At 42.9% G+C, this 17,376-nt stretch overlaps 1 protein-coding gene across 5 annotated transcripts in view; it reads left to right on the top strand.

The window, feature by feature from the left end:
* E2F3 (E2F transcription factor 3) overlaps window positions 1-9,332 on the top strand; it is a 693,003-nt gene extending 683,671 nt beyond the window's left edge. For 4 of the 5 annotated variants that reach the window (XM_081296306.1, XM_081296305.1, XM_081296309.1 and 1 more), the window contains one exon: window positions 7,298-9,332. In XM_081296306.1, the coding sequence (XP_081152432.1) occupies window positions 7,298-7,462 (165 nt within the window). In that variant the 3' untranslated portion in view covers window positions 7,463-9,332. The remainder of the gene's footprint in view (window positions 1-7,297) is intronic. The other variant, XM_081296307.1, reaches the window with a different exon arrangement.
* Window positions 9,333-17,376: the final 8,044 nt, after the last annotated feature.

The raw sequence follows: 17,376 nt of genomic DNA, 5'->3' as shown, positions 1-17,376 counted from the left end.
TTCCTGTTTAGAATTGCTTTTGCTATTCTGGGTCTTTTATTTTTCCATATGAATTTCATGATTGCTTTATCTATTTCTACAAGAAATGCTGTTGGGATTTTGATTGGCATTGCATTAAACCTATAGAGAACTTTTGGTAATATCGCCATTTTGATGATGTTAGTTCTGCCTATCCATGAACAGGGTATATTTTTCCATCTTCTAAGATCTTCTTCTACTTCTCTTTTTAGGGTTCTGTAGTTTTCCTTGTATAGGTCTTTCACCTCTTTTGTTAGGTTCATTCCCAGGTATTTTATTTTTTTTTTTGAGGATACTGTGAATGGAGTGTTTTTCCTCATTTCTGTTTCAGAAGTTTTGTCGCTGATATACAGGAATGCATTTGATTTATGCGTGTTGATTTTATATCCTGCCACTTTGCTGAATTCATTTATTAGTTCTAGTAGTTTCTTTGTAGACCCTTTTGGGTCTGCTAGGTATAGAATCATGTCATCTGCAAATAGTGATAATTTAAGTTCTTCTTTTCCTATTTTTATGCCTTTAATTTCTTTCGTCTGTCTAATTGCTCTGGCCAGTGTTTCGAGAACTATATTGAATAGAAGTGGTGATAGAGGGCATCCCTGTCTTGTTCCAGATTTTAGAGGGAATGCCTTCAATTTTTCTCCATTCAGAATGATGCTAGCCTGAGGCTTAGCATAGATAGCTTTTACAATGTCAAGGTAAGTTCCTGTTATCCCTAGTTTTTCTAATGTTTTGAACATAAAGGGATGCTGTACTTTGTCGAATGCTTTCTCTGCATCTATCGAGATGATCATATGGTTCTTATCTTTAAGTCTATTGATGTGGTGAATAACATTTATTGATTTCCGTATATTGAACCATCCTTGCATCCCAGGGATGAATCCTACTTGATCATGGTGCACAATTTTTTTGATGTGTTTTTGTATCCGATTTGCCAGAATTTTATTGAGGATTTTTGCATCTAGGTTCATCAGAGATATTGGTCTGTAGTTTTCTTTCTTTGAGGTGTCTTTGTCTGGTTTCAGAATCAGGGTGATGTTGGTCTCATAGAGGGAGCTCTTCCAAATTCATTCTTTTTCTATTTCCTGAAATAACTTGAAAAGTATTGGTATTAATTCTTCTTTAAAGGTTTTGTAGAACTCCGCTGTATACCCATCCGGTCCTGGGCTTTTCTTGGTTGGTAGTCTTTTGATGGCTTCTTCAATTTCATCCATTGATATTGGTCTGTTCAAATTGTGTGTATCCTCCTGACTCAGTCTGGGCAAATCATATGACTTAAGAAATTTATCGATGTCTTCACTATCTTCTATTTTATTGGAATATAGGTTTTCAAAATAATTTCTAATTGTCTTCTGTATTTCTGTAGCATCTGTTGTGATATTGCCTTTTTCATCCCGTATTAGTAATTTGAGCTCTCTCTTCTTCTCTTCGTTAGCATGGCTAAAGGTCTGTCGATCTTATTTATTTTTTCGAAGAACCAACTTTTAGTTTTGTTAATTTTTTCAATAGTTTCTTTTGTTTCAATTTCATTGATTTCCGCTCTGATTTTAATTATTTCTTGCCTTCTGCTACATTTGCTATTGTTTTGTTCTTCCTTTTCTAGGGCTTTGAGATGAAGTGTGAGCTCATTTATTTGTTGGTTTTTTCTTTTTTTGAGGAATGACCTCCAGGCGATGAATTTCCCTCTTAAAACTGCTTTCATTGTGTCCCATAGATTCCGATATGTTGTGTCTGTATTTTCATTTATCTCTAAGAATTTTTTGATTTCCTCCTTTATGTCTTCTGTAACCCATTGATCATTCAGTAACATATTGTTCATTTTCCATGTGATGTAGGATTTTTCCTTCCTTCTTTTATCATTGATTTCCAGTTTCATTCCATTATGATCACATAAAATGCATGGTATTATCTCCACCCCTTTATATTTACCGAGGGTTGCCCTATGGCATAATATATGGTCTATTTTTGAGAAGGATCCATGTGCTGCTGAGAAAAAAGTATATCCACTTGATGGTTGATATATTCTATATATGTCAGTTAAGTCTAGGTTATTGATTGTGGTATTGAGTTCTATAGTTTCTTTATTCAACTTTTGTTTGGAGGATCTGTCCAATGGTGAGAGAGGTGTGTTGAAGTCACCCATAATTATTGTGTTGTGGTCTATTTCATTCTTGAACTTGAGGAGAATTTGTTTTATGAATGTCGAAGCACCATTATTTGGTGCCTAAATATTGATAATTGTTATGTCTTGTTGGTGAATGGTTCCTTTTAACAGTATATAATGTCCTTCCTTATCCCTTTTGATTAACTTAGTCTTGAAGTCGATTTTATTCGATATGAGGATGGCCACCCCTGCTTGCTTACGAGGACCGTGTGCGTGGTATATTTTTTCCCATCCTTTCACCTTCAGCCTGTGTATGTCTTTTCCAATCAGATGTGTCTCCTGGAGGCAGCAGATTGTTGGATTTGTTTTTTTAATCCATGATACCAGCCTATGTCGCTTTATTGGAGAGTTTAAGCCATTAACATTCAGAGTTACAATTGATATATGGTTTGTACTTCCATCCATGTTTGATTATTTATCCTTTTTTTAAAAAATTTAGTTTGTTTCTCCATGATTATCTTTCCCCTCGCCCTCTGTCTTTACCGAGGCACTTCTGATGGTTTTGGTTATTGTTTTTCATTTCTTCCTCGTGTAGTGTTTTGCTCAAAATGCTTTGCAATGCTGGTTTTCTGGCTGCAAATTCTTTTAACTTTTGTTTATCATGAAAGATTTTTATTTCGTTGTCATGCCTGAAGCTTAATTTTGCTGGATACAGAATTCTTGGTTGGCATCCATTGTCTTTCAGTGTTTGAAATACATTGTTCCATGACCTTCTTGCTTTCAGTGTCTGATAAAAAAAAAAATCCGTTGTTAACCTTATTGGTTTACCCCTGAATGTAGTCTGTCTTTTTCTTGTAGCTTTTAATATTTTCTCTTTGTTCTGTATATTGGATATCTTCATAACAATGTGTCTTGGCGTTGGTCTACTGTGATTTTGTGTGCTCGGTGTCCTGTATGCATCTTCAATTTGTATATCTGTTTCCTTTTTTATTTCTGGAAAGTTTTCTGTAATTATTTCATTCAGCAGGTTACTCATTCCCTTGGTTTGAATCTCTGTACCTTCTATCCTGATGACTCGTAAGTTTAGTTTTTTTATGTTATCCCATAACTCTTGGATGTTTTTCTCTGTTGTAATGATGAATGGTACATTTATTGACTTAGTCATCCTTAAATCCTTGGAATGAATCCCAGTTGACCCTGGTGAGCGAGCCTCTGGGTGCATGGTTTAGTTTTACTTGTTAGTGTTTTGGTGGAAACTTTTGCTCTATCGTTTTGTTGGTGTGTCCTATGCTGGCCTTGTATAACGAACTCCTTTCCATTCCTGCGAAGTACTTTAAGAAGCATTTGTGTTGGTCTTTGAGTTTGGTAAAATTCAGCAGTAAAGCCATCAGTCCTGGACTTTTCTTTAGAGATAGATTTTATTACTGATCCTATCTCAGTGTTCGTTCATTCAGGTGTCCTGTTGTGTCCAGAAATTTGTTCATTTCTCTACTTTTCTAATTTGTCATGGTCTTTTGTAATAATTCCTAATGATCTTTTGTATTTCTTTGTATTTGTTCTAATTAGTCATACATGACAGTAGAATGCATTTTGACATACATAAATGGCGTGTAGCTTCTCATTTGTCAGGGATCTCTTGTATTTCTATTATCATTTGATGTCTCCCTTTTCATCTTTATTTGGGTCTTTTTCTTGGTTATTATAATTAAATGCTTGTCCATTTTGTTTATCTTTTCAAAGACAAAAATCATTGTATCATTGATATTTAAAGTCTGTAGTTCTGTTCTGATTTTTGTAGTTTAATCTGGGACTTGTTAGATTCTGGTTTCATTTCATTGTGATCAGAAGGAAAACAGGACATGATTTCCTTGATTATTTAAAAGTACCAGGGATTGAGCCCAGGGCTTTACACATGTTAGGCAAGCACTTCATCACTTAGCTACATCCCCAGTCCTTTTTTAAATACTGTTTTAGATACTAACACAGTATACTAAAACTTGTGGATTCTATTTTCATTTGCTTTGAGAAATGTTTAAAATCTTCCAATTTCTTTAATGCCTCAAAAATAAGTTTAGTCTCCATGCATTGTACAAGTCCTACAGTTTGTTGGATTCTGGTTTCATTTCATTGTGATCCAAAGGGGTACAGGATATGACTTCAGTGTTTTTGAATTTTCTTGGGATGTTCTGTAAATGTCTATCAAGTCCATTTGAGTCTGTTTTGTCCAAGTTGTCTGCCCATTAACAAAAGGGGCATGTTGAAATCCATATGCTATCAGAGCCTGTCTCTTTAGATTTAATAGTTTTTGGTAAAATTGGCTGCTTCGACATTAAGTGCATGTGGGTTTGTATCTTCTTGTGGCTCCTTTCATCAGTGTACGGCTACCTTGTTTCTCTTGTAGTTTTCATCTTCTAGTCTATTTTGAAGGAGGTCATTGTAGCTGGTCCTGCTGACTTCAGGGTTCCATTTGCTTGGATCATGGTTTCCCAGCCTTACAGATGGAAAGTTAAGTTTCGCCCTCTATCTTTTAGTGGGAGAATTTAGTCCACTTACATTCAGTGTCATTACAATAACGACTTTCTCTTTTCAGGTTGCCCATTTCCTTCTAGTTTTCAGGATTCTTTATTTCCATTCCCTCCTTCACCTGGTGGTTTACTGACTATTAATAAAGTTCTGTTCTTCTCATGTTTTCTGTCACCTCCAGATGTAGGACTCCCTCGGGTGTCTTTGGAGAGCCTGGTCTGATGGTCCTGAATTCCCAGTTTTAATCTTGGTTATTTTCTTTCCGTTCTTAGTAGAAACCTTACCAGATGGTAAGGGAATGACATCCTGATACATCTGCTGTTGTTTTGATGGGGATCCCTTTATCATGTATGACCTTGGCACTTTTCTCTTGAACATTATCTTGTGTTTTTCAGTTTGACTGGAATATGATCAGAAAAATTTTCACAAGTCTATCTATTTGGGGCTTTCTTAGTGACCTGTATCTCTGTCCATATCTTTTCTAGGCCCTTAAACTTTATCTACTTGCCTTCAAGTACAGATATTTTTTTCTTCTACTTCATCTTGTCTTTTGTTGAGGTTTTCAACGTCTCCCTGTTGTTTCTAATTCAGATCCTCATTTATTTTCCTCAAATCCTTTAACTATTTTCTATCCCATTAAAATGCCTGATAAAGATTTAAAGATTTCATCTATTTCAGTGTTTGTGGTATCCACTGTTATTTTCCTTTGGAAGCATAGTTCGTACCCCATAACAATAGTTGATTCTTCTTAGAAGGCAGCTCTGTCCTGGAGGTGTTGCCTTTGTTTCTAGCTGGACACCATGGAATTGTCTTCCTTACCCTCACAGCGGGTCTCAAAGGTAGAGACCCCCCTCTCAGCAGGTCACACATTTGGTCTTAAGAGCATCCTAGCAGTTCAGGCAGGTACGGGTGCTCCCTGTGTCTCCTGTTGTAATGGGACTGTCCTTGGGCACCGATGAAGCTAGTTCTGCAGCAAGAGTCTCTGCCCTGATGGCACCTGAAAAACCCATCCTCTGACCAGAGTGGGCAGACGGGTGGCAACAGAACTGTGGTGTTCCCCTCTGCCAGTGCCGTGACAGTTCCTCCTGGGAGCAGGACCTCAGCAACAGTGCATTTGGACCCCCTTCGCTGTATGCACTGGGGGCACTAGGCAGCTCTCCCACAGTGCCATGCCATCTGAGAATGGGCAGGTGTGGGGCTCAGCAGGAACCCAAAGTTACCCAAGATTCCCCCCTTGCAAGCTCAGATGACAGCCAGCGTTGCTCAAGGCCCCCCTCCAGCCATGCGGCTCTTGAGGAGTCTACATACCTTCAGTCTTTCAGCTCCACGAGTACTCTGCCATGTATGTGTGAGGGCTGTTCACAACTCACAGTGCAAACTCATGAGTGCATTCCCAGCTCCAAAAAGTCGGTCTCACAAGTGCTGTCTCCTAGAGGTGGTGAGAGTGTGGGTGCACTACGGCGCTCCTGCCATCGCCTGCCCCGCTATGGGGAAGTTGGCTCCTTGTTAAGGACCAAGTGCAGGAGAGCTGCACGGTATTTGCCCAGCTGCCTGAGGAGAACAGAGGTAAACAATGGTTTGGTAGCCAACAGCTTTATTGGTTTTGCAATTAGTCTCCTACAGTCGAAATAAGAATTTTTCCCACATCTATGACATGTAAATATTAGCCTTCAGAAATTGGGTCGTAAACATGAATTTTCCCAGTTCCCATTTTATTCTTCTCCTTAGTCACTCACCTGTTGTTCCATTCTCTCCGTCCCTGCTGCCGTCATCTCCTCCTGCCATGGACACTTACCAGTTGCTTCTCAGTTCTCTGCTCCTCGAGCACCATCCTGGGCTTCTCTGCTGTGCGTGGTGAAGTCCTGCGTCCCCACCCAAGCCAGGGGTGTGCAGGGCTTGGGACGTGGGTGGTGGAGTTCCTGCTCTCCCACCTGCCTCTGGGTGGCCCCCCCAGTGTGCCTTTATGCAGTATTTCTCAGCCGCCCCTTCCCTACCTCCATCTCTCACCATGAGGTTTTGGCTGAGGGAAGTCGGGGATTCCAAGGGAGATATAGAAAGTGAAAGTCTCCCACCGAAGGACTCAAGTTACGCTTTGACACACAGAACCACTCAGTCTCCGGGTACTCCTCCCTCTCCATCCCCCTCACCAGAAACCTAAAAAGCAGCAGAGTCAGTTCCTGATCTAGTGGTTTCCCAACCTTCTCCTTGTCTGGGAGGTATGCCAGGGTCCGTGGAGAGACTGTGACCCTCCTGCTGCTGTAGACTGGCTGCAATCTGTCCTAAGCAATGTATTTGCTGAATGACAGGAAGAAAAAAAATAAACATGGAAGCCATTTCATTCTTCTGTTGAGAGGATAAGGTCACATTCCTAAAAGATCCGTCCGTGAGGCGACTGCATCTCCTGTGCTGATGCTGCATGAACACTGTCTCAGTCATGCGAGACTCTGGAACGTTGTGAACTGCTTCTGCCGGGTCAGAAAAAGGGGCCAACTTCACTGCCTTGGGCCCGTGGGGACCACGGTGGGTGTTCAAGTGTGCCCGTGTTGAAGGAGCCAGGTAGCACCTGGCCAAGACCCGTTACTTGACTGGTACCACACAGGGCTCGCTCTGCCTGCAAAAGGGAAAAAAAAATTTCTTCTGTTTCTCTTACAGGAATTCAGAAGAAGGCTCGGGGCTGCGAGCTCCATGCCCCCCACCTCTGCAGCGAGTCCCAGAGCCGCTCTGCAGGGGCTCCATCAGGACCCTGCACTGCGGGTGGCCGTGGGCCTGGCGCTGCTGGCTCTGCTTCTGGCGTTTTTGGTCAAGGTCTACACTTAGGACACAGCTAATTGGAGCATCTGTGAAGAAATTAAGATGCTCAGCGGCCAGGAGAGCCACCCACCGGGTCTCCAGGGCAGCCGGTTGTCGGGGCCGGACTGCCGCCTCTGCAGCCTCTTTCTGACGAGGCTCACCCCGTCTCGCACCGAGTTGGGCCCTTTGGCTGTTCGACCCAAAACCAAATCACAGCTGGTGTAGCACATCTTTCAAATTAAAAAAGAAAAAAAAAAGCCCAAGGGTTGGGTTTGTTTTTTGGTAAGACACGCAAGCGATGGGAAACAAAAATGCGGCCGTCCAGTCTGACCCCAACTCTAGTTTTCCTCAGGTGGAGGGATTTGGGATCCCTAACAAACATTTTTAAGTGTATCTTCCTCTTCGTGCTTTTTCAGTTACCTGAGAAGTTTATATACAAACCCATTTTTGGAACTAGAATCCCTTTAGACTGGAGAGTACCCCCTCCTTCAGGGACTCTTGGCAGGGCTGAGAGGTGGGAACCGTCCGCTTAACAGCAGACTTTGAGAGAGTGGGTTGGTCCAAAACAGCATCCCTTTTGGATATTTTGGATCAATCAGGTCACGTTTTTATTTCCATCTGATGCCTCAGTCTTCACCTAGTGCCTTCCTTCATACCTGAAGGTGTTGGTGTCCCAAGCAGGCCTTCTCTCGGGATTCCACATACAGCCTGCGTCCCTTCTCACTCCCCCACCCGACCCCGGGCTTTCCTCCTCTCTCCTTTTCTTTCTGCCTGAAAGAAAGGACACACCCATCCACTCACCAGCCCCACTCGTTAGCCACCCCCCACATGGATCCTCCTCAAGGATCCTTTCAAGGGTCGGGGACCCTCCCCGAGACTGACTGACCCTCACTGAGGCTGCAACTCCAGTCTGCACTTGGTGCAAAGAGGGAGCAAAGCCACTGTCCTGCATCAGGGCCTGGACCACAGACCAGGTCAGCCACACTGTTGGTGGTGGCAGCGGTCTGGGGGGAGGAGGATGGAAAATACCTCTCCTGAGACAAGAGCCTGAATGGGTTGAGCGGTGGAGGGTGGCCCCAGGGAGCTACTTGTCCCTACCTGCCCTAGTGCAGCCTGTCTACCCTGAACTTAGGCAGCCCTTGGGGCTTCTTTAGCCAGTGGGATGTGAGCAGAGAGTCCCATCTCCAGGACAGTCACCTTGAGAGCCCTGTACTGGGCCGCGTGCTCTTTCTCCTGCTGCTGCTGCTGCTGCTGCGACCATGGCAGGGTGAAACCTTCCACAGGCAAGTTGCTGAGGCTGGCTCTGAACTCGCCATCTTCCTGCCTCATCTGAGAAGAAAGAAATACCGATGGGGGAATCACAGGCGTGCATCCTCAGCCCTGCTACATGTTACTTTACCAGTCTTTCTACCTGCGTCCTTAAGTAAATGCCAGGAGCGGAGTCCCCGCCAGCACGCCTCTCGCTGGGGTGGAAGGATTGTCACTAAAGCGTGACCTCATCCAGAGGAGGATGGCGGGCACCTCATCTGGCCTGCAGGTTGTAGGGGTGATTGTCATTATGCCTCATGTTTCCTTTTATGTTCTCTAAGCACCAAAATGTTTTTCCGTCTTATTTTTCTCTCTCCTCGCTAAGAGATCAATGCTTTGGCCAGTTGTTTTTCTTAAACTTGGCATAAAACACGAAAATGTACATAACTTGCAGTGATTTTCAAAACAGGAGTAGGTACTGCAGCCAGCCCCAGACAGCTCCTTGTGTCCTCCTAACCTTGAACTTCACCCCCAAAAGGTGACTGCTACCCTTTATCTCCCATTTCTACCTGGAGACCTTTCACCTCTGACATTTACGTAAGTGGACTCACACGCTCAACACATTCCACGTGTTGAAGGACATGCATCTGGGTCTGCGGCAGTAGTGGCTCCTTCACGTTCCTTGAAGAGCCTACTGGCTAAAAGGCCACATCGTGTTGATGTGTCTGCATTTGAGTTGTTTCCAGTTTCTTGGCTACCGTGGATTGTGCTGCTATAAAGATGTTCTGGAACAACTAAGTGTTTGGATGTGGAACTCCGATCTAGGAGTGGAACCACTGGGCCTTAGCACTTGAGCATGTCCACTTTAGTAGACACTGCCAAATGGTTTTCTGAAGCAGTTCCACAGCCCCACCAGCAAAAGACATGAACCTGGCCACTCTGCCTTCTCTTAGTGCCTCTTCCGTTCTCCGTCAGACCTGCTCTGCTGCTCCCCTTCAACAGGCCAGCTCTATTTTAATATTGATAACTGTTACCTGTCCAGCCTTTAAATGCACTAGACATTACAACAGGCACTTTATTGGTGCTGATGGGTCCTGAAGAAACAGCTTTGGGATAGATATTATTCCCATTTAATGGGGGGGGGGCAGGGAGGAAGACCCTAAAACTCAAAAGAACTTGCAGAGGGGCAGAAAAACTATGAAATTGTAGGGGCAGAACTTGCTCCCAGCCCAACTCCCAAGCCAGCCCTGGTGCAGTGGGACGTCTTCCTGCTCATCCCCCATCTGGCCTAAACACTGCCAGCTGCCAGCACGGATACCTAGGATTGACCCATGAACCCCTGGGTTCTGGGGAGCCCAACTCTCAACTCTGTTGCCCTGCTCTGGGAATGTGTGTGGTCTTTGATAATATTTGTTTAAAACATATCTTTTTCTTTTATTCCCTGCTTTAAGCATAAAATAGTCAATTTGAGACTCTAAAGAATTCCTTGGTAAAAACTTTGCTTTGCAACTGAGAACCTGTGTCTAAAAATTAGATTTTCAGGTATGCTTCAGTCAAAACACTACTTGTATGCCTCTACACCTGGCTGAAAATTTCATTGTACGTTAGATGTTATGGGGGAAGAATTCAAGCTAGAAATGGAGCTGCAAGAAGTCTTGTATTTTTTAAATGAGGTAAAGTAGGAGATAGGAAAGTCATCAAGAGCCAAGACAAAGGAAAAGGGGAAGAGAGATCCTCAAGTTTGGCACAACCATCCAACTGTAGAAACCGAATGGTACATCAGAAGCACTGTATAAATCAAAACATCCTGTGGAATATGTAAGTGTGTGTATGAAGAGGTTTACCTAGGCCCAAAGGCACCCCAGGTTGCTGCGGTGAGCTCAGGAGTACCCTGGGATATTTTAAAATTTTGAAGTAACAGCATCAGATACCATGTAAGCTAATAGCTCAAAATGGTTTCTAGTTTTCAATATCAATTTATGCAATTTTTTATGCCATGTTTTTGTAAGACTATATTCTTAATGGCTGCTATGATTAAGAAGCACATATCCAGTAAGAAACCTATGTGGAGCAGAAATGGACACAGTTGTCATATTCCAAGATCTGAGATGGGGCCCGGTGCCTGGGAGATGTACACCTGCCATTAATAATTGTGGTCATTTTAATATGAAGTAAAAATACTTTAAGATACAGGTTTTTTCCTAAGAAAATAGTTATGATATTTTAGGACACTACAAGTGCTTAGTAAGTTCTTAGGGCCTACCTACTTAATAAACAGAACGCCTAGTTGTTTCTTTGGCTGAGAGATGTCATGAGTCAAGGAAGTTTGAAAACGGCTGCTCTAGGGTTGCAACCTAATTTACAAGATCCATGCTTAACATTTCATCTTGGGTCCTACTCACTTCTCAAAATATTTCCCCCTTACTTTCAAGTTGACTTGGTTGTAGCACATCTTTGATAAGTTACACTTGGCTTATCGCTGACTTTGATTTCTATGGTGTTGAAACCAAATAGGAGTTAAAGATCTGAATCAATTGGATTCAGGTTCTAGTTGTTGCCAATATGAATTTTAGGCAGGTATCTAAGGAAAAGGAGCTGGGGTTTTGAGCACCAGCAAAACTTTGGTTTAAATTCCAGCCAGGCCACTTTCTCGTTTTGAGCCTTGCCTATAAAATGAGAGTCGTTGAAAGATGACATGAGATCATGTCCAAAGATTGTCCCTCTTCTTTTGACCATTGATATATCATTTCCTCCCATTTCTTGATAACTTCTGCTATTTAAAGGTGACCCCAGTTTTATAGTTGGGCGTTTTAAATTCTGATAAATGCATAACCACCCACAATTCCATATAGCATAGAAAGTTATCCAAAGTTCCTTGAGGCTCGAATCTAACAGATACAGTCAAGGAAAAAAAACTCAAAGAAAACCGATTCCAGCTGTATTCGACAAGATCAAATCAATGAATAGTGTAGAGCACAGATATGGGTGGGAGCCAAGGTCAAGGACATTTTCTATGACCCAAGATGGAAAGAGCCGGTGAGCAGGGAGGCCTGCAAGTCATGCCCTCCCCCACCCTGCCTAGAGGGTGTCACCCTTCAGTAGTTTCCTGTCGATTATCCCTCCCAGAACCTTTCCTGGAGTTCTGTGGCCAAACATCCCAACTGTGGGGAAGTCCAAGCAAGGAGTGCATCTGGTCTCTGTGGCTCTCCTAGCTAAGGACATCTGAACACACTTGTGTGTTCTGATGAGGTAAGAGCCCAGGGAAGGGGGGAGGGCCAGGGAAGGGGGGCAGAGAAGGTGGGGGGGGGCCAGGGAAGGTTGGGGGGCCCTGGGAAGGTAAGGGTGAAGCTGGAGTCCAGAAAAACCTGCCGAACTAGAAATCTTAACTCCTGTTTTTATCGAATCTGCTTATAATATGGCTAATTAATCATAATAGCTAACCATGTTATCCCAGACTTGTTCCAAGGCCTAACCTTTTGACTTCTGTATTTACCCCAATATCCATAAACAATAAAATTGTGGTTTTTAAGTACATCTAAGGATATAAGACATGTTTGTTTACTTAAAACATTTGTACTCCAGCCCGACTTTATGAACCACATAGCATACCATCCACATAGAATATAAGTAAGTAGGGATTCCGATCATACCCCACAACCTGCTTTCAAATTGAGTATTGTCTCCCTCATGGTCACTTGAGGTGACTAATGATACTCTTTGCCCTGAAGGTAGGTCCTGGTCCACCTTGTGGAAGGATACTGTCTGGTATCTTTACCTTTGCAGAGTAGTTTGTTTGAAATAACCAGGAATAATGTAAATTTATCTGACAAGTGAACCTAAGATTGAACTAGGTATATTGGGGGTGGGAGGGTTCCTGGGACAATTCTGGTTTTCAGGGCTTGATCCTCTTAAGGAAATGTCTCATGACAAGACTTTCTTCCCCTAAACTAGGTTCCCCCCTGAGCAGCATGAAAGACACTTTATACTCCTAACAAAGAAAAGTTCAGGCCAGATGGCTATAGAAGTGAATTCTAGTTGAGGAATACAAATCCTTCCTTTCGAAAAATTGAAATGAACACTTTCAAATTCATTATATAAAGTTAGCATTGCCCTTATGCCAGAACCAGAGAAGAACAGTATAAGAAAGGAAGTAACCAGCCAATATCCCTTATGAGTATATAAATGCCCAAATTAAGATATTAGCAAATTGAATCCAATGCATATTAAAAGGATTATTGATGATGACCAAGAGTGATTTATCCTAGCAATTGAAGTGTTAATCAACACAAGAAAATAAATGTAGTACATCCCTAATAGAACAAAAGGGGTTGGGGGAACACGGTCATCTAGTTGACCAGAAAAGGCATTTGACAAAATTCAACTCTTTCACGATGAAGAGAGATTAGAAAACAAGGAATAAAAGGGACAATTTTCAGCCTAATAGAGAGTATTTATGACCTGAAGTTACCATCATACTTGACGTTGAAAGGCTGAAAAGTTTTCCCCCTAAGATCAGGGATAAGACAAGAATGCATACTTACTATTTCACACTCTCAGATAAGTGGAAGGACTAAAAGGCTTTCAAATTAGGAAGACACAATTCTCTGTATTTGCAGATGACATATATGGTTCTATGTCTAGAGAATCCCAAAGAAACTGATAACTCACTACAGCTAATAAGTGAATTTGTTACAGTTATGCAATACCAAAATACAAAAATCATTGTTTCTCTTTACCAGCAATAAATAATCCAAGAAGAAATTAAATATTCCATTCTCAAGAGTATCCAAAAAGTGTTTGGCTGTTTTAATTAAATATTCAGAAGTAAATCTAATCAAGGAAGTGTAAGACTTGTATGCTGAATGCCAAGAATCATTGCTGGAAGAAATTTAGTAATACCTAAAAAATAAGCAGGTATCCCATCTTCATGGAGAGGAAGACCTAGCACTGCTGTCAGTACTGCTCCAAAAGGGCTACAGATTCAAAGCAATCTCTTTTTTCTCCTCGAAATGGAAAATTCAACACAAGTTCATTTGGAATTGCAAAGGGACCCAAGTAACTAGAACAACCTTGAAAAAGAAGTTGGAGGACTCAGACTTCCCAACTGTGAAGCCACACTACTTAGAACAGGGTGTACTGTCATATGGACAGACATATAGACCAGTGAAATAGAAGAGCAAATGTAAGACCAAATGCCCACATATTCGATCAATTCATTTTCAACAAGACAATAAAGACTTTTCCAACAAATGCTGCTGAAAAAAACTGGATATACACGTGCAGAGGAATAAGTTTGTACCTTCCTTGATACCATCTTAAAAATCCAAAAGGATCAAACAAAAACCTAAACAAAATTATAAACTCTTAGAAGAAAACCCTGAAGGAAATTCTTTACAACATTGGATTTGACAATGATTTTATGACTTTGTCACCAAAATTACAGGTAATGAAAGATAAATTGGACTCAATCACTTTGGCGCAAAGGACAGTCTTGAGAATGCAGATGACATACAGTGAAAGAACATATTTGCAAATAACATTTTTAAAGGGCTCAACATCCAGAATATAGTAGATAAATACACCTCAAAAAAATGACCCAATTCAAGAATTGGTGAGAGATTTAAATAGGTATTTCTCAAAAAAAGGATATGAGTGGCCAATAAGCACATGGAAGATGGTCAACGTCAGTGTCATCAGGGAAAAGCAAACCCACAGTACAGTGAGGTCTTACATACCCATTAGGATGGCTACAAGGGAAGAGAGAAGAACATGTCAAGTCATGGGGAGAAATTAGAACCCTCAAGTCAGGGGTGAAAATGGTAAATGTCGTCACTGGATAATGGCATAGTAGTTCCTCAGAGTTTAAACCTAGAACTCCCGTGAGACTCACAATTCCATTCCTAGGTAAATTTTCAAAAGAATTAAAACTAGAGATTCAGATGTCTACATCAATGTTCATAGCCGTTATCCTGTGCATGGCCAACGGCGAACACAACCCAACTGTCCATTGATGGGCAGTCGGAGAAAGTGCAGTCCATATATAAAATGGGATGTCACTCAGCCCTGAAAAGGGGTGAAATTCTGATTGTGCTATAATGCACACAAAGCTTTTTGGGTTTTGGTGCTGGGGTTGGAGCCCAGAACCTCCTGCGTGCTAAGCACACTTGCACCATTAGCCCAAATGAACCTTGAAAAAACTTGTAGTGAAAAAAGCCATATGTGGACAAATATTATATGACCCCTGTCATGTGATAGGAGGTGGCAGACACGTGAGTGGTGACCAGAACTCACCAAGACAAAGAGAAGCAATTAAGAGTTTGTTGGAGGAAGATACGCGGCACCCTGACGGCAAGGCTAACCAAGACCCATCCGTGGACTCCGCGGACATGTGGGCCTGTATGTGCTCCTGAGTTCTGTTCGCCTTTGGCAGGCTTTATTGTTAGGAGTGGTTTATGCCAAGAGGTGATGGCAGAGCCCGTTACTTGCCCGTAATGCCTTGTGCACTTGTGCTTGATGTCCATTCCCGGCTTCTACATCACATGCATGGAAGCAGGACGTGTGGAGTCTTAAACCTCCAAGTCAAACCCGGGTCCCTGCACATGCTCCTTATGATAGGTGGGCATGCTGTTTGGAAAACAGGGTCTTGATGTTGATGCTTAGAAGTTCCCACTTCTCGTAACTCCTAGGGGCAGGATGAAAGGGAGTTCCTTAGCCTCACGGCTCCACTAGTCAAGGTGGAGTAGGGCTGCAGACAGGGTCCCTAATCTCCCTGCCTCGACCCACTGAAATGGAGTACCTAGAATAGGCAAATTGACAGTGGGTGTAATGCAGATTCCTGCAGCTGAGGGAAGGGGACACAGGTATTGTTATGATGGAAAGCTGTAAGTAGCAGTAATACACGTGGGAAAGTTCATTGTTAAGAGTTTTGATGGCATGCTAAACAGCCTGGGCTTCGTCCAACAGCTAAAGATGAGCTAGTGTAGGCTTCTAAGCGGGCTCCTAGGTATTGCATGCTGCAGGTTCCTCTATGCTTGGGAAGACAACCTGCGACGGCAGGGAGGGGCCGATGCTCCCACTAGTGAGCTCCCCGTCCTCACCCTACACCAACCACCAACCCTGGGAAACAACTGGGGGACCACGGTGCCAGGCTTAGGGGGAGTTAAGCCTCTGCCCTGGGGTTCTGTGCACTGTCCATGACCCAGTTTCCCGACAGGCCGGTTTCCAGGAGAGAGTTAGTGGCCCCGCTCAGCCAGAGGGGCGGCTCTCGTCTTGGGCACTGCTGTCACCGACACTGGGGGTGTTGCGGCTCTGGGGTGCATTTGTGTTGCAGTGTGGCTGTAACACGAAGCTCAAGCTGTAGGTGTGGGTCCCACCACTGTTTTAATCAGGAGAGTGCCTCCCTCAGAGGCAGCTCCTGTCTTTGTAGTTCAGCATCTTTGATCCTTAATCTTTTTGGCTCTTCCACCCTGAATGGCTTCTGGGGCCCTAGCAACCCTTTATCCCTGCAGCACCTGCTACCTTCTCTGCTCATCTGCTCCCATTTAAATGAGCGACTCCAGCTCTCTGGATTTGGAACTTCACCTGCCAAGAACACTCTCTTAATAAATGGATGCGAATCGTAACGGAAAAGCCACCTGTGATAACTATCTCCAGGGTGGGATCTTGGAGGGCAGATGTTCCTGGTTTTCTGTTTCTCCGTGTGTCTTGTTCCCTAGCCTGTGTGACTTCCACATCCTTATTTGGTATCATTTGAGAGGTAAGAGAAGGGCTTCTGCTTTCTGTAGACGCCACTTTATGGTCCACTGCCCTCAATTCCAAACTTCATAGGAAACTCCACATTCCTGATCACTGACCCATTAAAGTGTTAAAGCTTGTCCTGTCTACAAAGCTGCAGAAAGAGGCCAGGTTTCAGTCTCGGCTCCGTGTTCAGGGCCTGAGTGAGTGAGCCCAATTCTGGCACTGTATCACCCAGCAGACACTAGTGAGCAGTCATCATCATGTCTCATCTGTCCCCATAACTGACGGTAAAACTGGAAATCAAACAAATGAGCAGGAGGTGGAGCCTACAGAGGCTGGCTTACCTGGAGGTCGAGGGTCTTTCGAATGCTATTTTCAGGTGTTTCACATGGAGAAACATCCAGGCTGATTTGGGCTTTGAGCCTTCTATGAATGACTGAGCCACCAAAGGAAGGTCTGCCACGCTGTGGCATTAACTATTCCATCTTTCCCTGGTTTTAGGTCTTCATCTCTGATAAGAGGATGTACAACAAGAAAAACTAAGGTGTAAGATCTCTGACCTCCATACAAAGATTTTCAAGCCTTGAATTTGGATCCCTCTTCTCTTTCTCTTAACCCAACATCCTCCAAGATCTTTTAAAGCAGAAAGTTTGAGAGTTCCCAAGCAATGTTAAGAAAGGCAGAAGCTGAGTGGTGAAGTTCTTGCCCAGCATGCACAAGGCCCTGGATTCAGTCCCCAGTGCTGGGGTTGGGGGAGAAGTTGGTTGAATGCTAGCTCAAAAAAAAATGTTACCTTACCAAAACAGATTGCCTTGGGCCATCAGCATTTTTAAAAGCTATAAGAAAATTCTATAGCTAAAATGTGGTAGTTCCCGTTGAGGAAATTAATACTTTTAAGTATACAAATCAAAAGTTTTAAAAAAAGCAATTTGACACTAGTTCTCCCTCGAACTATT

This window comes from Spermophilus citellus (assembly GCF_964194105.1).
Source record: "Spermophilus citellus genome assembly, chromosome: 5".
Taxonomy (NCBI): Eukaryota; Metazoa; Chordata; class Mammalia; order Rodentia; family Sciuridae; genus Spermophilus; species Spermophilus citellus.
Note: the sequence above shows the minus strand (reverse complement) of the source record. Positions and strands in the feature narration are given on the sequence as shown.